General features: G+C 45.4%; 1 protein-coding gene across 3 annotated transcripts in view; it reads left to right on the forward strand.

The window, feature by feature from the left end:
- The window catches only part of MYO5B (myosin VB), a 333,183-nt gene that overhangs the window by 144,513 nt on the left and 160,714 nt on the right, over positions 1 to 27,956 (forward strand). For all 3 annotated transcript variants that reach the window (XM_044243014.1, XM_044243013.1, XM_044243015.1), the window contains exons 3-4: positions 11,524 to 11,695; positions 15,340 to 15,484. In XM_044243014.1, the coding sequence (XP_044098949.1) occupies positions 11,524 to 11,695; positions 15,340 to 15,484 (317 nt within the window). The remainder of the gene's footprint in view (positions 1 to 11,523; positions 11,696 to 15,339; positions 15,485 to 27,956) is intronic.

The raw sequence follows: 27,956 nt of genomic DNA on the forward strand, positions 1-27,956 counted from the left end.
AAGCTCTGAGGCTGCACGGTGTTCCCTTTGCATGTTGAAGGAAAGGAGGCCTGTGTCCCGAGGCACCTTCTGAAGAAGGGGTCAGAGAGGCGGCCCGAGGACGCAGGTACACGTCATGTGGGCAGGCCTTACGGTGGGGAGAGACTGCGGGAGAAACAGGCGTTGCCCAAAACTCGGGAGGGCAGTTGACACACGGTGTTAGATGAGTTTCAGGCACACAGCACAGAGATTCGACAAGGTTAGGCCTTGTGCTGTGTGGGTATTGGGCTCCGTGAAATAAGTCCTCCTGAGAAAGATGAATGCCACGGGAAATGACTTTTTTTTTTTTTTCTTTCTCGATTCCATATTGAGAAACAGGTTTTGAGGGAAGTGGCAGGAGGAAAGCAAGCATTGGCCTCAGGGTGGGTTATGTTGGAGGGGGCTGCCGTGGGGCAGGAGTTGGGTGGAGGGAAGGCCAGGGAGCTCCTGGCCCCCCCGAGATTGCAGTAGCCCTCAAAGTTGGGACCACACCAGTTAGCCTTTGATCATTGACTGTCTTGTTGTTCCTCCTTCCTTCAAGCATCTTGATCTTGTCTTTCTCATTAGCAATGACCTACTTGAGAAATGGACCTTGTCTTCGCCTTTGCTCACATAGTATCTACCGTGGTTGGCGATTAATTCATGGGTCGGCAGCAAGATGGGACAGTTCCGCTTACTAACATCTGTCTACATCCCCTCAAGCTCATCACTTGGTAAAACTGGGACACTGAGCTACATGTTCACACCAAGGTGTGCACGCCTCACCTTCCCCTTCTCGGCAGGTGGACTTGGCTCGCCTCCTCTTGGTTTTGAGGCGAGAATCTAAATTCTCGACAGATGGAATCATGTTTACTCTATGGAATAACTTCCCACCCCACGCCCCAAACAAAATAAAATTAGTTCACCCACTTGAGTGGTGTAACTTCTCTTCCAACATATCTCATTTTAGATGATCTTTTAAGTGGGTGGGTATTTTTAAAGGTTTGTACAGAGGTAGTGAGGAATGACCTGCCGCATTGCTAAAACAGCAGATGCTTGCCTCCCCAGCTGAGAATCTGCCCAGTGTGACTAATCCTGGCAGCTGCCCCGGACCCCCCCACCCCACCCCACCTGCTATGTGGCCAGTCCGCGTGTGATCAGAGGGATGTTGGGGGTGCACATTAGCAGCCCTGGAGAAATAATGGCCTTGGAACCTCCAGCTCTGTCCGGGTCACTTGCAGAGTGTGGTTTGGCCACTGTTGGACCAAGTGGTCACTGGGAGCGACGAAGCTGAGCGAGCGGTGGCCCAGAGGCAGGAGGGCAGAAGTTGGAGCACTGGCCTCTGCGGGCCTGAAGAGCCTCTGCTCTGTAGCTGAGAGTGTCCTCGTGTACCAGGCTGGCCGGAATCCAGCTGCAGTACTCCCCACCCTTCTCACCACCTCAGTCCAAGAGTGCGGGTTTCCCTGTGGTGGCGACGGACGAAGATATGTTCATTCTTTTCTGGAACAACAGTGTCCTCCTCCCCTCCCCCCACCCGCCCCAGCTTCTACTTTATGCTCACTTGTGTGCTCAGCTCAAGGTGGTCCGGCTTCTTAGTGTTCCTCTGAGATGTTTCTTCTTCGTTGTCGCTTATCATTTTAGTTGTGGTCAAATACACAAAACGTCAAACTGGCCACGTTAGCCATTTTTAAATGCACAGTTCAGTGACGTAAAGTACTTCCACTTTGTTGTACCTCCATCCTCCACTTTGTTGTACCTCCATCCTCGTCCAGAACTCTTGATCTTGCGAAACGGAAACTCTGTCTCCATTCAGTGCTAACTCCCCACTCCTCCCTGCAGGTACTGGTAACACTGTTGGGGTCTGAGTTTGACGGCTCTGGGTTCTGTCGTATTTGTCCTGTGTCTGGCTTGTTTCCCTGAGCACAATGTAAGATACTTTCTATTTAAGCCAATGGGAAACTTCTTGGAAAAGGAGAGTGTCCTCTCTGTCTCCCCGCGGCTGTGATGGGTGCGGAGTAGCCAGGTGTGCCCACCCTTATCGCTGTGCTGCTTCTAAACGCGGTCGGGCATCTCTGTGCCAGTTGGCAAACAGTGGGGATGCGAAGTTCCCTCCTTGTTTGCCTGCGGCAGAGCTGAATCTGGCAGCCCTTGGCTCTTGCCTCCACCTCCCTTGTAACTCCTGCCCTCTAGTGGCAGGGGAAACTCACCATTTCCACGGTTTTGCATTTAATTTTTTTTTTTTTTTTTTTAAAATTTAAATTCTAGCGAGCATTGCAATATTGGTTTCAGGAGTAGAGTTCAGTGATTCATCACTTACATATAACACCCGGTGCTTATCATGAGAGGTGCCCTCCTTAATGCCCAGCGTCTGTGTAGCCATCCCCCTGCCTGCCTCCCTCCATCAAGCCTCAGTCTGTTCTCTATTAAGCCTCTTATGGTTTGCTTCCCTCTCTTTTCCTCCTCCTCCTGTAAGTTCATATATTTTGTTCCCTAAATTCCACATGTGGTGGGGTGCCTGGGGGCTCAGTCGGTTAAGCGACCAACACTTGATGTCTGGTCAGGTTTTGATCTCCGGGTCAAGAGTTCAAGCCCCACACTGGGTGTGGAGCGTACTTAAAAAAAAAAAAAAATTCAACGTATGAGTGAAATCATTGGAATTTGTCTGTTTTTGTTGTGTTTTTTGTTTTTTTTTTTAAAGATTTTATTTGAGAGAGAGCCCAAGTAGTGGTGGGCGGGGGGGACAGGGAGAGGGAGAAACAGACTCCCTGCTGAGCACAGACCAACCCCAACACTGGGCTGACCCCAGGATCCTTAGATTATGACCTGAGCCAAAGGCAGATGCTTAACTGACTGAGCCACCCAGGTGCCCTGAAGTTTATTATTCTCTGAGTGACTTATTTTACTAAGCATAATACACTTAAGCTCCATCCATGTTGTTGTAAATAGTAAAATATTCTTGTTGATGGCAGAATAATATTCCATTGTATATTTATACTACATCTTCTCTATCCATTCGTCAGTTGGTAGACACGTGGGCCCTTTCCATAGTTTGGCTATTGTAGGTAATGCTGTTGTAAACATCAGGGTGCCTGTGCCCTTTCGAATCTGTATTTTTGTATCCTTTGGGTAAATACCTAGTAGCGCAATTGCTGAGTGATAGGGTAACTCTATTTTTAACTTTTTAGGAACCTCCACACTGTTTTCCAGCATGGCTGCACTGGCTTGCATTCCCACCAACAGTGCAAGAGGGTTCCCCTTTCTCTGGATCCTCACCAACATCTGTCATTTCCTGACTTGTTAATTTTAGCTATTCTGACAGGTGTGAGGTGGTATCTCCTTGTGGTTTTGATTCACATTTCCCTGATGATGAGCGATGCTGAGCGTCTTTTCATGTGTCTGTTGGCCATCTGGTTGTCTTCTTTGGAAAAGTGTCTAGGTCTTCTGCCCATTTCTTAACTGGATTATTTGCTTTTTGGGTGTTGAGTTTGATAAACCCTTTATAGATTTTGGTTGCTAACCCATCATCAGATATGTCCTTTGCAAATGTCTTCTCCCATTGCGTGGGCTGCCTTTTAGTTTTGTTGACTGTTTCCTTCACTGTGCAGAAGCTTTTTATCTTATGAGGTCCCAGTAGTTCACGTTTGCTTTTGTTTCCCTTGCCTCTGGCAATGTGTATAGGGAGAAGTTGCTGTGGCCGAGGTCGAAGAGGTTGCTGTCTATGTTTGTCTCTAGGATTTTGGTTTCCTGTCTCACATTTAGGTCTTTCCTTCATTTTGAATTAATCTTTGTGTGTACTGTAAGAAAGTTTCATTCTTGTGCGTGTTATCCAGTTTTCCCAACACCATTTTTTGAAGAGACTCTTTTTTCCCCTTGGATGTTCTTTCCTGCTTTGTCAAAGATTAGTTGACCAGAGAGTTGTGGGGCCATTTCTGTGTTCTCTGTTCTGTTCCATTGATCTGTGTGTCTGATCTATGTGACGGTACCATACTTTCCTGGTAACTCCAGCTTTGCCTTTCTTTTTTAGGATTGTTTTGACTATCTGGGGTCTTTTGTGGTTCCATACAAGTTTTAGAATTGTTTGTTCTAGCTCTGTGAAAAATGCTGGTGGTATTTGTTTTTTCTCAGTATACATTTATCTTTTTATTTATTATTATTATTTTTTTTAATTTCTTTTCAGCGTAACAGTATTCATTGTTTTTGCACCACACCCAGTGCTCCATGCAATCGGTGCCCTCTCTAATACCCACCACCTGGTTCCCCCAATCCTCCCCCCCTTCCCCCCCCTCCTTCAAAACCCTCAGGTTGTTTTTCAGAGTCCATAGTCTCTCATGGTTCACCTCCCCTTCCAATTTCCCTCAACTCCTTTCTCCTCTCCATCTGCCCGTGTCCTCCATGCTATTTGTTATGCTCCACAAAGAAGTGAAACCATATGATAATTGGCTCTATCTCTGCTCTCTATGCTTATTTCACTCAGCATAATCCCTTCCAGTCCCGTCCATGTTGCTACAAAAGTTGGGTATTCATCCTTTCTGATGGAGGCATAATACTCCATAGTGTATATGGACCACATCTTCCTTATCCATTCGTGCTGGTGGTATTTTGTAGGGATTACATTAAATTTGTAGATTACTTTGGATAACATAGACATTTTAACAGTGTATATTCTTCTGATCCATGAGCATCTAATGTTTTTTGATTTCCTTATGTCTTTTTCAGTTTCTTCCATAGTGTTCTATCATTTTCAGAGTACAGATTTTTTTTTTTTTAACATCTTTCATTAGTTTTATTCCTAGGTATCTTATGGTGTTTGGTGCAGTTGCAAAATGGAATTGATTCCTTGATTTCTTCTGCTTCATTGTTAGTGTATAGAAATGCAACAGATGTCTATATGTCAGTTTTTATGTCCCGCAAGTTTGCTGAATTCATGTATTTGAGCAATTTTTTGGTGCTTTCTAGTTTTCTAAATAGAATATCATGTTGTCTGTGAAAGTTTGACCTCTTTCTTGCTGATTTGGATGGCTTTTATTCCTCTTGTTGCCCGATTACTGAGGCTAGGACTGCCAGTACTATGTTAAATAGTAATGGTTAGAGTGGGTATCCCTGTCTTGTTCCTGACTGTCAGGGAAAAGCTCTGGTTTTCCTGTTAAGGATGACATTAGCTGTGGCTGTTTCACACATGGCCTTTATGGTGTTGGGTATGTTCCATCCATCCCTGCGTGTCTCCTGCCCGAGTTCGTATCCAGTGTTCGTATCCTACCTGTGTCTCCACATACCCGAGCCCTTGAACATTGGTGGGGCCAAGGCAAGCGGGTGGGTGTGAGCCTGCCTCTGCCAGTAAAGACATGCTTCATCAACAGGCACGTGAAACCCACATTGCTGATTTTTGAAAACGAAAACATCTAATATATTAAAAACATGTTTGCAACTCTCTACTCCTCCATCTCCATCTGGCTGCCGGGTAAATAACTGTTATGCTATCTAAGCATGTTGTGCCTTTACCTGTATGTAAAGAAATTGCAGAAGAACATGAATCACGGAGTATTGCAACATATCCTTCTTGTCATGTTGCCGTGATTGCAAACACTGTACTAATTAGTGAGGGCCTCGGGAGCCCCGAGCCTGTGGGGAAGTGGACCTGACACTGGGCCTGGTAATTAGTATTTCCATGTGTGAATTTTCTTTGCAGTTGTGCCTCTGAAAGGCAGGATTAATGTGCTAATTTAATTTGCCTTTGCTTTATTTACTCTAAGCATCTTGACTGCCCAGCTCCTTCCCACGCCTGGAAGCGTTGTCTGTCTCTGCTGTTGGCAGTGTTAGAGTCCCCAGGCCTGCCAGGACCTGGCGGCCATTGTCTTACCTGACAACGTGGAGCAAGAGGTGTGCAGGAGCGTTTCCCTGGGGCCGAATGGCTTAGTCCCAGGAGTGTGTGCCGAGGGCTGCAGATCTCACTGCGTCAGCACCGAAGCCTGATGCCAAGGGGCAGAGTGACCATGTATTCTTTCATAAGCTTCTGTTTTGTGTTTAAAACGATGGAGCCCTTGAAGATGCAGGGCCCAGGGAAGGGGCCCTCTTCCTCAGGTCTGAGGATGGTGCCAAACATCGCAAGCTGTTACAGCCAGGAGATGGCCAGCTTTGTTTTTTATGCCAAGAAGCAAATGTTGCCGAAGAACTGGACCACTGTGCTTGACCGTCGGTGCCCTCGGACCTGTGCACCTAGAGGATGTCCGCAGGGCTCATCAGTGCAGTTTAGGGACGTGTCAGCTGTGTGCACAGCTGGCGAAGTAAGAGCTGAGAGTGGTCAATACGCTTGTCCCAGTAGAACTTCTTAGTGCAAGTGATTTTCATTTTACCGGTTATTTCTGTTCTTTTCATATTTGTTTGGTCACCTAATAATTTTTTGCCTCCAGTAGCTCAGTAATCCACAGTTGAGACTGTCTTTGTTCAGATGGCAAGGATAATGGAAGACTGTATTTATTCTGTTTATGTTGTACATATACAAAAAAACGTTTAAAGTTATAGAACAAATGGCACATAAAGGTCTATTAGTTATATTGTTACCAATGAAATTAGTTATCTTACCTAAAGTAGGCTATAATTTTCCAATGGAAATATTTTTATTGTAAAATACTTGTAACCTAGAAATGACCGTCTTCACCATTTTCTGAGGTGTGCCGTCACGGGCATTAAGGGCACTCACGCTGCTGTGAGATCACTGCCAGAATCCATCTCTGGAGGGATCTGTGTCCTGTTACCGTTGCCCCTTTCCTCTGCTGTATCCCTCTGCTGTATTTTCCATCAGTTAGGACATTTTGCCTGGCTGCTTCTGCTCAGAAATGGTCGAGGCAGTGATTTCTGCTCCCTGTTCTCTCCCCACCCCACCAAGCACAGGGACATTGGGCAGTGTCTGGATACGTTTCGGGTTGTCCTAACTAAGGAGGGTGGTCTGCTACTGGCGTCTGGCAGGTAGAGGACAAGGATGTTGCTAAGCACCCCAGAATGCCCAGGGCAGCCAGCAACACCCCCACTTTCTATCCTAAATGTGAATAGTGTGGAGGTTGAGTAAACCCTGGATTAAGCCCATAGAGGAAGTGGTCTGGATTTTTCTTTGCTGAGACCCACCTAGTCAAAAGCCAAACTAGGACCCCACGATTCCAACAGAATGTCGAAGCTGTGTTTCTGGCTAATTTGGAATCAAAAGATTAACTTGGACTCTGATTTTTATGCTGCCGTCATTTTGTTTAAAATAACTTTTATGTTTTCCTTTATGGCCATTTTCTTTCCTTAATTACTTTACACCATTTATTCACCATTCATTAAAGGCAGTTGCGCTGTGATACGCCAGGGTCTGGTTATGCAGCAGTGAAAACAGCCCGTCTGTACCCTTGTTGGGGCTTTGGTTTGACTTGTCATGAATCTAATACATAGGTAAGCATGGGATTTAGAAAATGAAAAGGTCAAGGCCAGGAATCTTTAGAAATCTTTTTTTTTTTTCTTTAGAAATCTATTAGCAACTTGGTGACATACTGGCCTCTACCTCCAGCGTACCTTTTATACTCCTCCTAAATGCATACTCTTTCTGAAATCCCCTTGAGTCCCTACTTCCGAGTTTCTTGCCGACATCTCAAACCAGGAACATGTACCGTGGCAGACACCATACCTAAAAGCTCCACCATGGTTCTGAGCCCATTTTGACTTCTCTAGTTGGGTGCCAGAGTACGCTATGTGTAGCCCTTCAGGATCAACACCCACCCCCTGCCAGCTGTTACCCGTATTAGTACTAGCTTCCTTTTCTCTGGATCTCTTAGTTCTTGGGTAGAGTAGGAGAAAGAAATTGGCTTTATCTACCATATATGCTTCTTCTTAGCCCCAAATCTTTGTGTTGGTAGTTGTCACGCAAGGGTATTTCTAGGATTATGTTCTCTTTACGTAGTTCTGTATAACATGGGTATGAGTTGATATGAGAGAGGTCATGAAAAAATCCAGTGTTCCATTCAGCTAATAATTTTTGAGCACCTACTAAGTATCCTAAAACCATAGACCCATAGCGTATAGAACAATCTAGACCAATGTTCTCCAGAAGAACATTCTGGTACGGTGGACTGTGGTCTATCTGTATTGGCTAGTGTGGTAGTCACTGGCCACAGGTATCCACTGGGCCTTTGAAATGGGGCTCATGTGGGCTGAGAAATTGAAGTTTTGATTGTGTTTAATTTCAGTGAATTTAATTTCAATAGCCACACGTGCTGGCCTATTGGAAAGTGCAAGTATGGACCAATCCCCTAACCACTTCCTCTATATTCTCAAGTTTTTACTAGTCCGAATATGCTAGGTGAGGACCAGTTGGAGATGGCCATCAGTTCCTCATCTCAGGGTGGGGTGGGGTGCGAAGCCATGCAGAGCAGACCTGCTCATTATGGGAGGGTGACTTGTCACGAGTGTTAAAGTTTGGTTGCCTCTTCACCTACGATGGCCCCACTTATTACATTGTGAGGTCTTTTGTGCCAGGAAATTGTCATGGTCCCTGATCACATCTTGAATGCTTAGATTTCAAATAAAACCATGTTAGCCGTGAACGTTCAATACTAACAGCAGTGTTAGAATCAAAATCCTATTAAATCCTATTAAAGAAAACCCCCTAAGTCTCTCTTTCCCTGCTTCCCCCTGGATGCACTCACAGCCCAGACGCTGCTCTGTTGGATGCTGAACTCGCACCTCCTCCAGCCTTGCTGTGGCTCTGGGCATGTTGACTTTCCAGTCCTCCCGTAACCGGCACCGCTGGCTTGTTTGTGGACCTTATTTTCACAAAACTGCATATGCATTTCCCTCTGTGCACTTGGAGGAGAGTTTTCGAGGGAGTGTTCCATCTGAGGAAAAATGAAATGCCAGCATTTCTGTCTCAGGGTTTAAAGACTCAGAGCTCAGGTCCCTGCTTTCTGATCTGAACAACCAGGGGTTGGGCTAGGGGAGCCCTGTGGTTCTGTACTTGGCTGTGTCCTGGGCTGCGTACCAGGGCTGGGGGTGGGGTGCGGAGCCACACAGGACATGCAGAGCAGACCTGCCGCTCCAGGGGCAGGGACATCTCTGCTGGGAGGTCTGCAGACAGACTCAGGGAGAGGGAGGGTGCGGTTAGGATCCCAGCTAGAGGCAAAGGGTGGCGGGTGGGGGGGGGAGCCATCACCTCTAGAACTTAAAATCTCAACTCCATTTCCCCTTGTTGCCCATCTTCTAGAAATTCTGTATCCTGCTAGGGAGTGATAGCTAGTTTATTGCTCTCCTCTATGGAGTAAACTTGACAAAAGACCTTTTCACAAAAAGAAGAGCCTTGATACACACAGACACACCAACACATACATACCCCCACCCAATAGGAACGTTTACAAAGAAAACCTCACTAACCTGGCTAACTGTTGCTAATTTGTGGGGATGTTGCTGTATTTCATTCTCTTCATAAATTCAGCAGGATGCTGTGGGTAGCTGCTTGCCTGTAAACACAGGTGTATGTCAGGTTTAACTTTCACGATTTATAGATTGTTGAGATCATTGCCCATTTGCGAGATTGTCTCCTGAGGCCAAGAAAGAGTCTATTCATGAAAGGGTCTGACAGGCTGTTGCCAGCTGCCTTCTGAAAGGTCAGTCCATCTGAACCTGGGCACAGTACACCTGTGTGGTCACATCCTTTCTATTGAAGGTCTTACCAGTTTCTATACCTTTGCTTATGTGGTGGATAATGGTGCTCTTGATCTATTATTTGCATTTCTTTGGTTAATGGCCATTGAATAGTTTTTCATGTGGTCTGTAGTTTTTTTTTGTGGCTTGTATCCTATACATAATTTTCTGTTGGGGTATTTTTTTTTTTTAAAGGTTTTATTTGTCAGAGCTAGAAGGAAAGCACAAGCAGTGGGAGGGAGAAGCAGGCTCCCTGCTGAGCAGGGAGCCCTGGATCATGACCTGAGCCAAAGGCAGACACTTAAATGGACTGAGCCACCCAGGTATCCCAGGGTATTAGTTTTCTTTTTGACTTCTTTAAAACTTTGGTTACTAAGTTTAATTCTGTTATGTAATGCAAGATCCTTTTCCCCCTCTTTCATTTTACTCTGCAAGTGGTGTGTTTTATGATGGCTTAAGAATTCTACTGATCGTCAGAATACAAAAATTTGCAACATACTTCGGACTTTCCCATCATTCTTTAAAAGTACTTCCTTCCGAAGGTTTTAAAACTACCGGACTACATTTTCTTTCTTACTTTGGTCTTATTCTTTTGTTTTATCTAAAACTTACTTTGTATGAGGGAATGAGACTAGAACACAAGCTCAGTTCTTCTTCTCTAAACAGCTTCAAGTTTACCTGCGGCAATTAGAAGGAAAATTCCTTTTAATAACTTCAGTGTTATGAACAAATTTTCCTTCTGTGCCTGCATTTATTTCTGGATCTGCTATTAGATTTTGTCTGCCGATTTTCGCACCATTCCTATGTGTGCTGGCTATAGTACACCTTAAGATCTGGTTGTGCAAGACCATCTAAAAGTGGGGCAAGAGAGAACATTGATATTTATGTTCTTCGGGAAAAAAAAAAAAAACTTTATTCCAGTAAATTGAGGCTATGCCCATAGAATTTCCTGAAAGGCTTATATAAGAGTGGTTCTTAAAATATCTATAGACCACCTGTTGCAGAGCTACTTGTAGATTTCTTTTTTTTATTTCAGATTCCTGGGTCTCACTCCAGACTCTGCCTACACATAAGTAGTGTTTGAGAAACTGTTTTTTTTACAAGCTTTTAGATTTTAAAGAACACCATGAAAAAACTTAGATAAAACATGGTAACCCAAGCCAAGAGTCTACTGTTTAAACACTAAAGAACATCATCCTTTTATTACATAGAATATTTATATACACAAGTCAGTTATAAGTCGGTCCTGTCAATAAACATCTTTGGAGTACTCCCATCTAAGTGTCACTCTAGGGTCACAAGGAGGCTCCTTGCCTTTGAGACTCCCTGGTGACACACGTCAAAGTGAAATGATTTTCCTGGAGTGGCTTGCAGTCAGCCTGTCGCGCAGCAGATGTACAACTCGAGGGCATTCATGTAGCGCAGTTAGTTGTAAGGCCATCCCAATAAAAAGTGAATGGGTCAGTGGATGAGGGGAGGAAAGCAAGAGCCTTAAATGAGAGCAAAGAAGGTTGGCTGCGTGGGAGAAGGAGCAGTACTCCTATTGCAACCACAACTAAAGACCCACTGTGGAGGAGCTCGACAAGCCAGTAGAATATGTCATTAAATCTCATTGTGTTTCCAAATCTCTAGTGCCATTCATTTTTTATCTCAATACATGGGGATTATGTCACCAGCAAGTCTTCGACATCTCTTATGGCAAGATGAACATTCCATTCAGTTGGCCCTTCTTTAGATCGATTATTGGTCTCCATCACTCAGGATCACGTGAGCGCAGTAACCCTAGCCGACAGGACAGCGAATGCCGGCTACATGCTTCCTAACCCTGCCTTTTTGTGTCTATTACACGCATTTCTTTAGATTCGGGAATACCCCATTGATGTCCAAAGCAACCAGCTGCCTTTTCTGCGGAATCCAGATATCCTGGTGGGAGAAAATGACCTCACCGCCCTTAGCTACCTACACGAGCCTGCAGTTTTGCATAATTTAAAGGTCCGTTTCCTGGAGTCGAACCATATCTACACTTACTGTGGTAAGTGGTGTGCGTCTATTGTCTGCATGGGTTTGAAAGGACTTAGGATCTTCAGACTGTACGTGTTCAGCTCTAATAGTTAGGAATCCTACTAGCATTCTCATAAGTACCTCTCATCAGAGACCCTTGAAGGGTTTGCAATCAGAGAGTGTGGCTTAATTAGGCCACCTTGCATCTCTGTGGGACGATTGGTGTTAATCACAGCTCAACCAGGAATGAAATGGACCACACGGTGTGGCTTGACTGACTTCAGCGTAGTCTGGGGTCTGTAGGAGAGCAGTAGAGGCATTCTAGGGTCCTAGCTCGGGTGTCTGTGTCCTCACCAGGCACACCCCCGGAAACCGATGCCCGGCAGGCTTCTGTTCTAGCCTAAGATAGTCTGTCTTTGTCTGACCTCTCCCTTGCCGTGTACAAACATGGTGCATGATGAATATTTGTCGAATTCATGAGCAGAAAACATGACAAATGCTTTAAAACAAAAGTCCATAAATTCCCATTTTTGTTTTTCTTGAAACTTCTCAATTTCCTGCATTCCATTTTTTTCTTTCTTTCTTTTTTGGTGAGTATGAAGTGGTATGGTGAAAACCAGAGGCCTGTCCATGATTGTCTGAGGAGCAAACCATTTTGGGGTCTGGCTGAGCAGTCAGGCTGTGGCTGCTTTGCGGGGGAGTGGTGGGGGTCGTCCCTGCTGTGCTTCGAGCCCTGGTCTTCTCTGTTGATCACAAGGGAGGCTTCAGGACCACAGTTTTTTGCACTGTGATATTATTCCACTTCGGTTTGGAATTGGTTGGTTGTCTCCTAAGTTCCCGTGAGCTTTTCTGCTAGACTTCAGTGCTTGAGAAGTCGTTTCGCAAAAACTTCTTCAACCTGATTGCTGGTGAGAAGCCTATTTGAAAAAGACCATCAGTTATCAGAGACTTCAACAAGTTGGGCTTTAAAAATAAATAAATAAATAGATAAAAAACCCCAAACAACAACAATAACAAAACCATCAGCTTCACTTTTTAAAGTCCTCCTTTCTAAAATAGCCCCTGGTATTTGTACCTAATTCTCCAAATGTCCCTTGGCCCCTCCGGTGTCAACTGTTCAGAGTGACCAACATGGCACAGGATATGGAGTCCTCAAGAAGCACTCCTTTCGGCTCTGAAAGTGGCTGAGACATTTTAGGAAAACATGTGACCTCGGAGTATAATACTGAAATACCAAAATGCTACATGAATTAGACTTTTATACAGCCCTCTAACAAGCAGGACAACATGTTAAGGCTGGTTTTTTATTTATTTATTTATTTTTATTTTTATTTTTTTTTTAAAGATTTTATTTATTCATTTGTCAGAGAGAGAGGGAGAGAGAGCGAGCACAGGCAGACAGAGAGACAGGCAGAGGCAGAGGGAGAAGCAGGCTCCCTGCCGAGCAAGGAGCCCGATGTGGGACTCGATCCCAGGACGCTGAGATCATGACCTGAGCCGAAGGCAGCTGCTTAACCAACTGAGCCACCCAGGCGCCCCATGTTAAGGCTGTTTTTGAGAGACTCCTCCAAGTCCTTAGCTTTAGGAGAAATATATCCGTTCTAGGTGTTACTTTTCGGTCCAGGTTGTCTTTTTGGACAGACTTCCATTTGAAGACTTGGTGGGTGTCTTTCTCTCCCTTAGCCTGAAATGTAGTACACCACATGATTCCAAGTATTCTGGTATGTTTTTTCCTTTTAAAATAGACTTTTTAAAGCAACTGTGTTTAGGTTCACAGCGAAAATGAGTACGAGAGAGAGATTTCCCATATAACACCCCCTTCCCCCACACATGCTCAGCCTCACCTCCTGTTAACATTCTGTTCAAAAGCGATACGTTTGTTACAACTGATGAACCCACATCATTATCACCCAAAGTCTCTCGTTTCCATTGGGTTCAGTCATGGTGGTTGGACATTCTGTGGGTTTGAACACATGCATGACGGCATGTATCCACCACGATGGTACCCTGACAGTACTTTGACTGCCCTCCGATCCCCTGGGCTCCACCTGTGCATCCCTCCCTCCCCCCAGTCCCTGGCCACCACTGATCTTTCCTGCTGCCGCCATCATCTTGTCTTCTGTGGGCTAGCGTAGGGTTGGAATCACGCGACCTTTCCGGATTGGCTTCTTCCACTTAGTAACAGGCGTTTCAGTTTCCTCCATGTCTTCTTATACCTTGATAAACCCCCTTTTATAACACTAACAGTCCATTATCTGCGTGTGTCACAGTTTGAGTCACTTGTGGAAGGCACTCGTAGTTGCTTCTAAGTTTTGGCCGTTGTCAAAGCCTCCGTGAACATCCACGTGCAGGTGTTAGTGTCATAGAATGTTTTCACCGTCTTTGGATAAATACCAAGGAGTGTGAAAGCTGAATTCTGCAGTAACAGCATGTTTTATAAGAAACCATCAAAGTGGCTGTACCATTTTGTGCTCCCCCAGCGACAAAGTAGAACTTTCATTCCTCCACATCCTCACCAGCATTCAGTGTTGTCTGTGTTGTGGGTTTTGGCCATTTGAATGTGTGTGTGGCGGTATCTCCTTAGAGCTGTAATCTGTACTTCCCTGGTGGTAATGTGATGTGCTTATTTGCTATCTCTGGGTCTTGGTGAGGTCTCTGTTTAGATCTTTTGCCCATTTTTCTATCAGATGGATCATTTTCTGATCCTCGAGTTTTAAGAGTTCTTTTTATTGGTTTTGGATATTACTCCTTTATCAGATCCTTTTTTTGGGGCAGATGTTTTCCCCATTCTCTTCTCATTTTCTTGACTCGTGTACCTTTTCAGACACCAGAGGGGAACACCATGTAGGAGCTCTCCCGTCCTGGCAATGACCTTTCCATTCTTGCACTTTCCCACATGACTGGAAAAGCTCCCATTTTTTGGGTACCTCTGTCAGTGGTTCTCTTGAGATCCAGATTGTGCTCTTATTAGAAAGAAAAAGGCATGAATTTCTTGAAGATGGGATTTCATTTTTCTTTGTATGTTCTCCAATATTACCTTGCCTTTCCATGAAAGATCGGGGGTGTTCGATGGTTTGCTGACTCTTCATGCAACATGTATTTGAGTCCGTCATTGTGACATTCAGGAGATACAAAACATTTTTTTAAAAAGTGAAAAATAATACATGATATAAAATGATGTGAGCTAATAAAAATCTAACATTCTGTGCTTGCTATGCAAGATGCTGGTCCAAGAGTTCTTTATTAATCATTACCTGCAAGACAAGCAAGTGAAGGTAATTAGGATTCCCAGTTTTATAGTCCAGGAAACTGAGGCACCTAGAGTTTAAGTAATTCACCAGCGTCCCCTAGTTAACACCGGTTGTGACAAGATTTGCTTGTGCAGCACTTCACGTGTATTTTAGGAGGGCTGTTTGCTGAGTGTCTGTGTATGTGCACGCACACGTGCTTATTCAGCACTCTAGGGTATTTGGAGGCCCAGCTTTCTTTTCTCCGCTGAAGCCTAGAACAGTGCCTGGTGGAGCCTCAGACACATCTTGATTTAGTTGAGTGATTGGTTGTGATTCATTCTCCTACTCCATGTTTTGTTTTGATGTATATAAACAAGGCCTTTAAAAGACTTGTGCCGGCCGGCCGTCTTGCTGTCAGCAATCTGACTGCATTCTCTGTTTGCAGGGATCGTGCTGGTTGCCATTAATCCTTATGAGCAGCTGCCAATCTATGGTCAAGATGTCATCTATGCCTACAGCGGCCAAAACATGGGGGACATGGACCCACACATCTTTGCTGTGGCAGAAGAAGCCTACAAGCAGATGGCCAGGTAAGAAAGACTTCAGCCCGGCGGTCCTTCTGGGTAGTCGGAGGGCAGAAAGGGAAGTGTCTGCCTTCCTTGGCTGCTTTTGCCCAGCGGTCGAGTGGTGATTCTGGGGTTGCGTGAAAGTACTGGGGACAGATCCAACTCAGGTTCTAGTTCTCTCTGCCTTTCCCCTTGTCGTCATTGTCATCCTGTGAACCTGAACCTCTCCTTGAGGAGCAGGGGCTCCTAAGACTTCGTTCAGTTTTTCTGAGAAATGACAAACAAATGCCTTGGAATTTCCTCTGTCCTTGCCTGCCTTTTAGATTTTTTGCCTCCCCTCCTGGGGTAACATTCATTTTCTAGCCTCACCATGCTAGCTCACCATGCGTTTCACAGATCCCGCTGAAGCCTTGCTCCCTTTGAAGGAACCAGGACTCTGAGAACTTCCTGAGCTACCAAGCATTTGAAATGGGAATTTCAAAACAGGGGTTATGTATAGTGGGTCTAGAGTTCTCTTTAGAGACTTAAGTCAATCTCCTCTGTTTTGCCCCCCCCCCTTTTTTAAGCTCTGAAAGATGGGTACAGGTCTGTTTCATTGGAAAGTGGGCTAGGTGATTCTCTTAGGGTTCTGCTGGGAAACAAACCAGTTAGCAGGGAAAGAGAGGGAGAATGTGTGTGTTTGGGGGAGGGGTCTGTGGGTTATTTTAAGGAATGGTCTCCTGTGGTTGTGCAGTCTACTGGGCAGGCTGGCAGGCTGGAGACCTACGGAGGAGTGAATATTGTATTTCAAGTCTGAGTCCAGTCTGCTGTCATAATTCTATCTTCAGGGAGGGTAAACTTTTTTTTTTTTTTTTTAGTTCTTAGGGTCTTCATCTGATTGGTTGAGGCCCACCCACATTATGAAGGGTCATGGGTTTAAAAAAAAAAAAAAAAAGACACCCTGCCAATTGAAATGCTCATCTCTTCACCAGCACTACCTTGACTACTGCTTGACCAAATACTGGGGTCCTATGGCCGAGCTAAGCCGACATGTAAAACTAATCACCACACCAATGGTCTTGAACTATTCAGGCGTAAGGTGGGGTTAGATAGATTCACCTACGTTTTGGTAGAAATGCATATTCCTATTAATGCTAACATGCTGGATCTTTCCAAGCAAATCTTTCTTGCATCTCTGGAGAACTTATGGAGCTAGCAAACTTAGGGAAGTCCTTTGTGGGGAGGAGGGCTGCTTTGGCTTATTTAGTGAGAGGGGAATCCCATTTCAGATGATCTGTGTTTCAGTGGATTTCAGGGTATGTGAAAGTTTCTGTGAAAGAAGGCTGTTCTGTAGACTTCTCTCCTGATTTAGTATTTCCTTGCTGATTGTAGAACTCAGTGTAGAAAAATTTCTGCTTCCTTATGGATATTTACTGACCATGTTCAACGTGAGCAGTAATGGGAGGGATGAGCAATTCAACAAACAGAATGATCCATAACCATTTTATTTCTCTAAAGTGTGGTGGGCACCTGGGGGGCTAAAATGGTCTCTACCTTTGACAACTCTAATGCCATAAAGAAGACCACGTACTGTATTAATCTACTTCAGGGCTTGACTAGAAATCACTTAGCTTGATAACTTATTGACGCAAGCCTCCTGATGGAAAGCATGGTTCATGGTCAGGGCATGTGGAGAGAAGAATGGGTTTTAATGTGCTTCGGTGTTTTAGTACGCAGCCCCACTCAGGTGTAACTATGGGAGGTCAAGAGTATGGCAAAGTGGAGAAAGACCTGGGATTGGGACAGGCTCCCATGCTTTGGGAGAATCACTTGTGTTGAGTCTTCAACTGTCTTCCTTTCTTTGGAGGATGTCTTCTTTGTGGTTATAAAACAGAAGGTGAGGGGCGCCTGGGTGGCTCAGTCGTTGGGAGTGTTTGGCTTGTGGCTTTGGCTCAGGTCATGATCTCATGGGCTGTGAGATCGAGCCCCACATTGGGCTCTTTGCTCAGTGGGGAGTCTGCTGGAGATTGTCTCCCTCTGCCCCTCTCCTCACTCAAAAGCATGCATGCACATGACACACACACACACTCTCTCTCTGTCTTTAAAATCTTAAAACACACACACACACACACACACACACACACACACACAGAGGTGAGTGTGGCTTGGTTCTGATGACTTTCTACTATACTAAAAGTTCTAGCAGCTCTTTGACTCGTCACTTGATGGATGTCGTTTATCATTGTTTTCCGTCCCATTCTCCTCTTACCCAGTTGCACTTAGATGTATCAGAAGTTGCTGGGGTTCTTTTACTGAAGACTTCTTGGGGTGCCCTGATAGCTCTGAGAGTCTCCTAGCCTCCGGAGCTCTCCACACCATAGATCCTCCTGCTTAATTGCCCCCGTTCTTCCCTTCCATGCCTGGAGTTGGGTGCATGGTTATTCAATACTTGGGTTGTTTCATTTGCTTGGGTCCATGTTCACATTCACCAGAGGGAAGGGGATGCAGTTTTACAGGGTGGTGATGATACAGCCTTGCCCTAGGTTTATGAATTTCACAATTAAGGGGTTTGGGTGTTAAAGTTGGACCAGGAATTGCTTCCTTCAGGGTTTTAAAGTTTATACTCATTTTACTCACTGAGTCCTAGGTTGTAGCCAAATAATTTTGCTGACATTCTTATGCAGTTTTTGTTCATGAACATGCATTAGAAGCATTAAGTCCAGCATGTGTGGCCATGGGAGAGAGCTATTTTTGAATGTTCTGGTGTCAGCAGCTTAGGGTTTCTTACTGATTCGAGAGACACATTGGAAGCCTCAACAGAATCTTTGTTGGGCAGAAAAGTTTTTGCTGTATTTCCAGTATGGACCTTGTCTGTCATTTCCAGATGCTAGACCACATTCATTAAACAATACTTCCTGACTGGGTTGAGTTCCTCCTTGATTCATTAGTAGCTGTTGAAATAATGTTGTAGTTCAAGTAGCCACAGCTTAGCACAGTGCGCTTTGCATCTGATCTCCGGAACAGCTGGGTGAAATAATCAGTGTAAGAAACCAAAGTTAATGACTTGCAGTATTGGGAGACTGTGACTCCGTTGGCCTTGGATTCAGCAGTTGTATCTCTTGATTCACTGGGGATTTGATTTTCTTTTCTTTTTTTTTCTTTCAAGTTTTTATTTAAATTCTAGTTAGTTACCATAGAGTATAGTATTGGCTTCAGGAGTAGAATTTAGTGATTCATCCCTTATATATAATACCCAGTGTTGTTCATGGCAAGTGCCCTCCTCAATGCCCACCACCCGTGTAGCCCATCTCCCACGCACCTCCCGCCATCACTCCCAGTTTGTTCTCTATTAAGAGTCTCTTACGGTTTGTTTCCTTTTTTGTTGTTATTGTTCCCCTTCCCATATGTTCATCTGTTTCATTTTGTTAAATTCCACTGGGGTGAAATCACATGGTATTTGTTTTTCTCTGACTCATTTTGCTGAGTATAATATACTGTAGCTTCATCCTTGTCCTTGGAAATAGCAAGAGTTTGTTCTTTTTTTTTTCTTTTTAAGTTCGTTCTTTTTGATTGCTGAGTAATATTCCTCTATGTGTGTGTGTGTGTGTGTGTGTGTGTGTGTATTTGTATTTATACCACATCTTGTTTATCTGTTCACTAGTTGATGGACACTTAGGCTCTTTCCATAGTTTGGTATTGTTGATAACCCTGATGTAAACATTGGTGTACCGGTGCCCCTTCAGATCTGTATTTTTGTATCCTTTGAGTAAACACTTAGTGGTGCAATTGCTAGATCATAAGGTAGTTCTATTTTTAGCTTTCCGAGGAGCCTCCATCCACACTGTTTTTCAGAGTAGCTGCACCAGTTTGCGTTCCCACCAACAGTGCAAGAGGCTTCCCCTTTCTCCGCATCCTCGCCAACATCTATTGTTTCCTGCATTGTTGATTTTAGCCATTCTCACAGGTGCGAGGTGGTATCTCATTGAAGTTTTGATCTGTCTTTCCCTGATGCCACGTAATGTTAAGCATCTTTAGTGTGTCTGTTGACCATCTGGATGTCTTCTTTGGAAAAGTGTTCATGTCTTCTGCACATTTCTTAGCTGGATTATTTGCTTTTTGGGTGTTGTGTTTGATAAGCTCTTTTTAGATTTTGGATACTAACCCTTTATCAGATATGTCCTTTGCAAATGTGTTCTCCCATTCCGTGGGCTGCCTTTTAGTTTTGTTGACTATTTCCTTGTCTGTGCAGAAGCTTTTTATCTGGATGGAGCCCCCCCAATAGTTCGTGTTTGCTTTTGTCTCCCTTGCCTCTGGTGATGTGTCTAGTAAGAAATTGCTATGGCCGAGGTCAAAGAGGTTGCTGCCTGTGTTTTCCTCCAGGATTTTGATGATTTCCTGTCTCACATTTAGAACTTCATCTGTTCTGAGTTTATTTTTGTGTGTGGTATAAGAAAGTAGTCCAGTTTCTTTCTTTATGTTGCTGTCCAATTTTTCTAACACCATTTGTTGAAGAAACATTTCTTTCATTGGCTGTTCTTTCCTGCTTTATCTACACTCAATTGACCCTACAGATTTTCTTTCTTGATGTGGCTCGCATCAGAGACTTTCCAGCTCCTGATGCTCTGAGGGGGTTGGGGGATCCTGTCAAAGCTCAGAGGGATAGATACAGACCATCATCCCCATCCTGAGAGCTGCTGCAGAGTTCTGCCATGCTGGAAGGAAGAAGGAAGAAACACAAAAACAGCCAGCAACTAGTCATTGCCCTACCCCTATTGAATTCAGCAAAGTTAGACTTGAGAATAAATGGTGATTCACGTAAAGAAAAGGTTAGGGGTGCCTGGGTGGCTCAGTTGGATGAGGATCTGACTGTTGTTGTTTTTTAAAAGATTTTATTTATTTATTTGACAGAATGATCACAAGAAGGCAGAGAGGCAGACAGAGAGAGAGGGGGAAACAGGCTCCCTGTCGAGCAGAGAGCCTGATGTGGGGCTCGATCCCAGGACCCTGAGATCATGACCTTAGCCAAAGGCAGAGGCTTAACCCACTGAGCCACCCAGGTGCTCCGAGCATCTGACTCTTGGTTTTGGCTCAGGTCATGTCAGGATCATGAGCTTGAGCCTTGCATTGGGCTCAACTTTCAGCATGGGAACCTGCTTTGGGATTCCTTCTCTTCCTCTCCCTCTACCCCCTGCCCACTCCCCTACCCCCTGCCTTCTCCCCTTTCCCCCACCCCCACGTCACACATGCACACTCTCTCTCAAATAAAAAATAAAGGTTGAAATTGTATGAAACCTCACATTCATTAGTTCTAGCTTCTGCGCGAGAACCTGTAATTCGTGTAGTCACCTCCACGACTTGCTGCTTCTGTTCCTTCCTCCTAGTCCAAGACCCAGGGTGCCCACTCTTCCAGCCTACCTACCTCCGCCTCAGCTCCTGTGTTCAGTTGTACCTGCAGGCATTTGTGTGCTAGCAGCCATCTGACAGACGGCTTGCTGAATGAGCACTGAAAAACGGAAGAACGTTCCCGGACTCTGAAGGAGCTCATAGTCTGGTTGGGGAGAGAAGCCCTAGTCAGCCAAAACACCTGCCACTGCAGGAAGTGTACATGCATGGCGTCACTGGGGTCGAGCTTGGAGTCCTGGTGGTCACAGATAGTCCAAGAAATCTGTGGGATTTAAGCTGCGTCTTGACGAACTGATACGGTGCATAGTGAGAAGGCAGCTGGGTGCCTGGAATGGAGCGATCATCACCTCACAAGTGGGCCATCAAAGACAGGGTCACAAAACCACGATGACCTACTGCTTCACGCCCCTTGGGACGTCAAATCAAAAAGACATAGTGACAGTGTGGGTGAGGTTGTGGAGAAATGAACATCTTCCTGTGCTGCCAGTGGGAACGTCACACGTGTAGCTGCTTTAGAAAATACTTCGGCAGTTTCTCAAGAGGTTAAGGACACTTACCCACATGACTCCACAATTCCACTCTTGGATATATACCCAAGAGAAATGGAACGGTGTTCATGGAAAAACTTCTATGCAGGTGTTCATAATAGCATTGCTCGTAATAGCCAACAGGTGGAAACAACCTAAGTAACTGTCAGCTGACGAATAGATACATGAAACCTGGTACATCCATATACTGGTGTTTGGACAAAAAGGGACAAAGTCCTGATACGTGCTACCATGTGGATGAACCTGAAAGCCAGCTGAGCAAAAGAAGCCAGGCACACAGGGCCACATATTGTGTGACTCCATTTAAGAGTGCACAGATCAAGCAAATCTAGAACATGTTATTACTTGTCTAGGGCTTGAGGTTAGAGGTGAAATGGGTAGAGATTGCTTATGGTTATTTTTTGGGGGTGGAGGAAGGAGTTAAAAATGTTCTAAAATTGGTGGTGGTGATGGATGTACAATTAAACAGATTTACTTAAAACCCTTTGAATTGTATACTTCGAAATAGTGAATTGTGTGTTCTGGGAATTTTATTTCAAGCTATTAAAACCAGAAGGTACGATCAGGGGCCAGTACCCCAGTAAGTGTAACCTACTGGTGAGAGGGTCTGTAGGGCTGTGGCCTGGACAATGAGGGGCTGGACTGGAGACCCATGAAGGCTGGGGTCAACTTTAGGAAAACAGGGCACTTGCTATTATCAGAGGGATAAAGATGGCCAAACAGGTTTGGGAAATCCTGGGTTAATCCAGAATGAAGCAACTTTAACCCAGAGCTGCTCAGAGCGGTGATGTCCACGTGCACCACAAGTCTCCGAGGTGGGGACGTGTTAGACTGGGTTTGCAGATCAGACCTAGAACAACAGGATTTTCAGGAATTATCTCAAGGGACTGCTGTCGCTCTTTGGGAAATGCTGGCCTAGAGCATGGAGACATCTCAGAGCTTATTAGGTAAGGAAGTAGTAGGATGCAAAGAATGTTCAAAGAACATTTTTCCTCTGGTGGGTCCTGTTTCACAATCTTTTCTTTCTCCACATTCCTATACTATTTTTTTTTTTTAAAGATTTTATTTATTTGACAGAGAGAGATCACAAGTAGGCAGAGAGGCAGGCAGAGGGCGGGGTGGGGGGAAGCAGACTCCCTGCTGAGCAGAGAGCCCGATGTGGGGCTTGATCCCAGGACCCTGAGATAATGACCTGAACCGAAGGCAGAGGCTTTAACCCACTGAGCCATCCAGGCGCCCCCTCCTATACTATTTCTGAGGACGGGAGCATCTTGTGAGCAGCTTAGGTCTTGTGTATATAACTTGTCTGTTGTAGATGATTTCCATGTGGAGACTGATAAGGAATTACCAAGTCTGAGACACTGGGGCATGGTGTCATGTTCTAGTATCACTAACATTTGCCGTAGGGCCTATAGTTGGTGTTCAAAGGAGAATAGAAAGAATCAACATTCAACAGGTGGAAACAACCTAAGTAACTGTCAGAGAATCAACATATTCTCTGAGATCAGTTATTATTATTATCAGTTATTATCCCCACTATGTGGGGATAATAGGATAAAAGGATAGGGGCTTGAGGATGTTGAATAATCTTCCAAGGTCATGAAGATAGTAAACAGGAGATGCTGGAAGCCAGGCCTGGTGAGTTTGCCCTGAAGCCCCCTGAATAGCCGAGAAGCCTTACTGCCTCCCTGAGTGGTGCATACTTACTGGTCCAGATGGTCTTTGAGAGGAGAACAAACTTGGGTCCTTAGGACTCCAAGAAAGCCAAAGGAGAGACCTTTCCCCTTCATAGTTCAAAAGCATCTAAGGTTTCACAGTGAGACTGGGGTTTCAGTGCCCTTTCTAGTTGGATGTGGGATCTGTTATTGGGATGGCCAGGTCTGATCGCTTTTTTGAGTTGTTTGTGTTATTTTTCTGAAAGACTGGAGACATTGCAAAACAAATTTCTTTGCTCAGGTAGCCAAGGTAATTGAGCGTGCACAATTCCATCTGGCTCTACCGGGTTGCCAAGCCGTGACTGGCAGTGCAACATGGGACTACTATTGCCTGGGATCAGGGAGAGGGAGCACAGGTGGGCCCACTCGTGGCAGGGGGCCAGTGGGTGAGTGAAACAGACTTCGGGGCAGGGGAGCCTTCCCCGAGATGGGGAGGAGCTCCGTGAGAGCAGAAAGCCTGTGCTTAGTGGGGAGAAGGAATCTAATTTGTAAATTCTGCTTGGGTCCCTAGAGAGGGTATCTTGGTGGATGTGTGCTCCTAGAAGGACAAAGAGTTTGTAGAGCATCTGAAGGCCTTTTGTGGATGCAGTGTGGAGATGACTATCCATGGGGGAAAGGGGCCCCAGAAACCTAGAAGCCTTTCAGGTAAGAAGAAGGAGGAGTTAAAGGGCTAACAGTAGGAGGAGAAGGGAGAGGCTGGAAGTGTGTGTTGCACAAGAGAGGAAGTCGGCTCTGCGTCTTCCATTTCTGGAGGTCAAAACAGTAGATTTGATAACTTTTCTTGGTCGTTGGGGTGGGGAACTCTGGGTACCTGAGAAGGGACGCAGGCCTTTGCAGGATCCCTTCAGCTACAGACTCGGGAACTGGGATCATTGGGGAAAGTAATTTAGAAAAAGAATTATGCACAAGTGATCTAAGCCACAGTTTGCTTTGAGATTGAGTTTAGAGTGACATCCGTTTCTCCTTACTTGATGATGTAAGGTGGCTTGTTAGAGTTTCTGTGCTGTAGGGGGGGGGTGTGGGGGTGTGAAGTACTTTGGGGTTGGGCTCATGTGTTCACAGTACATGGTCCTGATGATGAGGCCAGAGCCAGATTTTGTTCCACCGTAAGCTCTTTGCCGAATGGGGGTTCTGGGGGTTGCCCTCTGGTAGTGGTTTACTGCCTACTACATGTCTGCGGACAGATGCTTGGGCCTCTGTAGCTCCCGGTATCCTCCCAGTTTAAAAGAACATTGGGCCCTGTGAGAAATGGTGCTGTTGAGCTCTGCGAATTCTGGAATGTGAATGTGGAAGTTCGCTGGCTGTTGTTGATTGAATACGATGAGTGACAGAATCACCGGGAAGGCCAGTAATTCAGGAGCATGGACTTGTTGAATTTTTACCATCAATTTTGAACGTAGCATTTCAGTCAACCCTGGTGGAAGGATGAAATTTGGTTTTCCTTCTCATTCATTATGGCTTCAAATTGGGACCAGTCAGGACTAGGCTGCTGTAGGACAAGCTCTGGGAGATGCTCGGGGCGTCTGGACGCTGTTCACCTGTGCCCCTCTTCCCCGACTCGCCGACTCTGTTCCCTCCTGCCCAGTCTTCCCAGTCAGCACACGCCCATCTCCCTCCCCAAGGGCCACCATGGCACTAAGATATGCAGCACCTTTTGACCCTTTGTAACCTTAGATTTCTTCAGTTCTTTGTATTGTTATCTGTCATGTTTAAGACTCTAGTTCAGCTGTTTAAATTTCCGAGTGTACGGGAAGTTATTGAAATGTGTGCTGAATGTGGCTGATAACCTCCCTGTGTGAAAAGAAATTGGTAGTATGTTAGTATACTGTCCTCTGCTTTTAAAGTGAGGAGCTTAGAGAAGAACAGGACTGGACTCTGTCTAGCTCATGATGCCACAGGGGTGATGACTGTTGTCAGGTGTCCGTCTCTGGTGTCTCCAGTGTGTTCTGTGGAGTTAAGGCCCGTATCAAAAATCACAGGGCTAAGATCTTTCAGTTTAGGAATGTGGGCTCCCGTCCGAGCGTGTTAGAAAGGAGAGAGCCTGTAGTCTGGGGTGTGGGGGGGTAAGAACTCGGTTGTGCTGTCAGAACGCTAGAGCCTGGGTCCTCTGCCTGTACGTGCCTAGTACAGGTGTCTCCGGAATGTGGTCCTTGTTTAACTGCTTTCATTATCAGAAATTTTTCTTACACTCAGTGCTCTGCTTGCTCTCCATCTGCTTTTCCCTGTGGGTCTGAGCTGCAGGAAGCTGTACAGGAAAGGAGGGCCATTTCCTTCCACACGGCAGTCCCTGGAAGTCCCTTCTCTCCCCAGTGTGGGGCCGGATCCCAGGTGCCATAGCCATTCCTGGGCAGTGTGGTTTTCAGACCCTGTCCCGGGGCGGTCACCCTTAGATCCCATCCGGTCTTTCTGATATTGGTGCTCGTTGGATGTGGTCTACCAAACGAGATGAAGAGCTAATTTTCACACACAATTTCAGTTGGAGGAGTCTAGAGTTGCTTTGGCTTTTGGCAGCCATTTCATATTGTTGAGGTTTTTTTCTTTTATTAGTTACTGTACAGTACCTCGTTAGTTTTCGATGCAGTGCCCCATGATGCATTGTTTGTGTATGACACCCAGTGCTCCATGCAATCCATGCCCTCCTTGATACCCACCACGGGGCTCACCCATCCCCCCACTCTCTTCCCTCTTAAACCCTGTTTCCTGGAGTCCATTTTGTTGAATTTTAATAAGTTTGCAAACCACTAAAATTCTATGCCTCATTCCCCTCACCTGCCCACACAGGCACAAGAACTATTTTATTACAACTTTAATTAGATTTAATCGACTGGCAATGAAGTAGATGCATTTAAAAACACAGTTACAGATTAAACCGCATGAACAAGTTGACACATTTTGACATATGTGCACACCAACAAAATCACAATTCAGATAACAAACATTTCCTTAACTCCCAGAAGTTTCCTACTGCTCCTTTGAACTTTCCACCCCCAGGTAACTGATCTGCTTTCTGTCACTATAAATTAAAGCTTATTTTAAGATATGTTGCCCTCATTCCACATTTGCACAATTGATTTCTTAGGTCCTGAGCATGAATCCAGTTACAGATGTGAAATTTCATTATTGTACCTGCATTCCATGCTAGAGAGTAGATCCTTTGGAATCCTGATTTTCGCATCTGATATGGTAGTTCTCCCTAGCTTGACACATGTGCAAATTTAATGAGCTGATTACCTGTTCTTTCCCATTGATTGAGAAAAATTAATCTGGGTGGATTCCTGTTGACAGAGAAATGCTCCCAGAATGTTTAGATACTAATGACTTAAGAGAACTGAAAATGTACTTACGGGCTTACCTGTATTTTTAAATCTTGTTAAAACCTGCACACATGGGTTGGTTGGATGTGATTTGTGGAATGCTCCCATGTGAGGAGGTGGGCTAGCTTCCAGACCCTACTTAGCCTCCCGTCCTCACTGCTTCCTTCCCATGCCTCTTCCTGGGCAAGGACACTTAATGCACCTTGATTTCCTCAGCTGGGACGAGAGGACACATGTATGTACTCCCCTTCTCAGTCTGTCATGCATGGACTCTGCACCTGGCAGTGCCCAGTGGCCCCAAGCTGCTGCCGATCTCTACACACCTTTCTTGTTATGTAGATTTTTTTTCCTGCTCTCAGAGTCAAACTTAGCACCTCACATGGGGTTCTTTCGGAATTGTTAGTGGTGGTGACGTGTGAATAGATTTCATTTATCAAGGTGTCTGAAATAATTTCCAGTAAGAGCTAATAAAATGTGAAGCCTAGCACAATGAGGTGGCATTTCTATTTACATTGTAGTAATGCCTTTCACGCCATGTTAACCACTCTTTCTTTTTCATTTCTAACTGCGTGTTTTTACATTTATATCCCAGAGGACAGAGCAGCTGTAAACCATCTGCCAACATGTGGGAGCGGAGTAGGGAAGGAAGAGGCTGTGAAGCAAGATGGTTTGGCGGCCAGGGGCAGGGGCGGGGGGTTGCCAGGTTTCATGAAACTTGGCCGTGTGGCTTTAGGTGAACTCCTTAAGTTGAGCTCACGTTGCACCGGTGCCCGCATCTCTAAAATGGGGAAGAGTGCAGCATCTAACTCCCAAGTGTGTTAGAAGTCAAGGAGTTGATCAATGGAAAGTTATTAGAATGGCTGCTGGCACAAAGAAGTGTTGGGTCGGCATCCAGCATCGTGGCGGCAATGGCGGTCATGCTGGGGGCAGAGGTGTATCCTGGCGTCTGAAGGGGAATTCGGAGCAGAGTGGTCGTCCCTTCGTAGTCGGCCTCAGAGAACATGCAGTACCTTCAGGGCTGAGTGAATGATGGCAGTTCCATTTTGGCGATGGCATCTGTAAGCTTACGCAGCAGGAAATACATGATGCTGCAGGAACCAAACACTTGGGTGGTGGTGGTGGGGAGTCGTGAGCCTGCCCGCCCGGTGCCGCTAACGAGGCGTGTGGTCCGGGCCAGTAACGGAGGGCGAGTCACACATCGTTCTCTTTGCTGACGGCTACATGTCCAGACGCTTCCAGCATCCAAGCCCGTGTCTAAAGTCAGTACTTCTCGACTAGTTCCTGACCCACAGAGGAACCCGGTTCCCCCTGCCGCTGCCTTTCAGTGTGTTGAGAAGGAAGGAAGGAGAGACAGGTGGCTGATTAAGTAGCTCTTTGATTACATTATCTCATGAGTCTACAGCAGCGGACAGCATTTTGGCTCAAAGAAGAGCGCCTTAGGGAAGCCCTGTATCATGGGCATGGTTGGAATTGAATCCTGCTTTCGGCCCGGGTCTGGCCTTGCCCATGGGTAGGGTAAGCAGAGGTTCCCCTACAT

The sequence above is a fragment of the Neovison vison genome, chromosome 3, assembly GCF_020171115.1.
Source record: "Neovison vison isolate M4711 chromosome 3, ASM_NN_V1, whole genome shotgun sequence".
NCBI classification, from domain to species: domain Eukaryota; kingdom Metazoa; phylum Chordata; class Mammalia; order Carnivora; family Mustelidae; genus Neogale; species Neogale vison.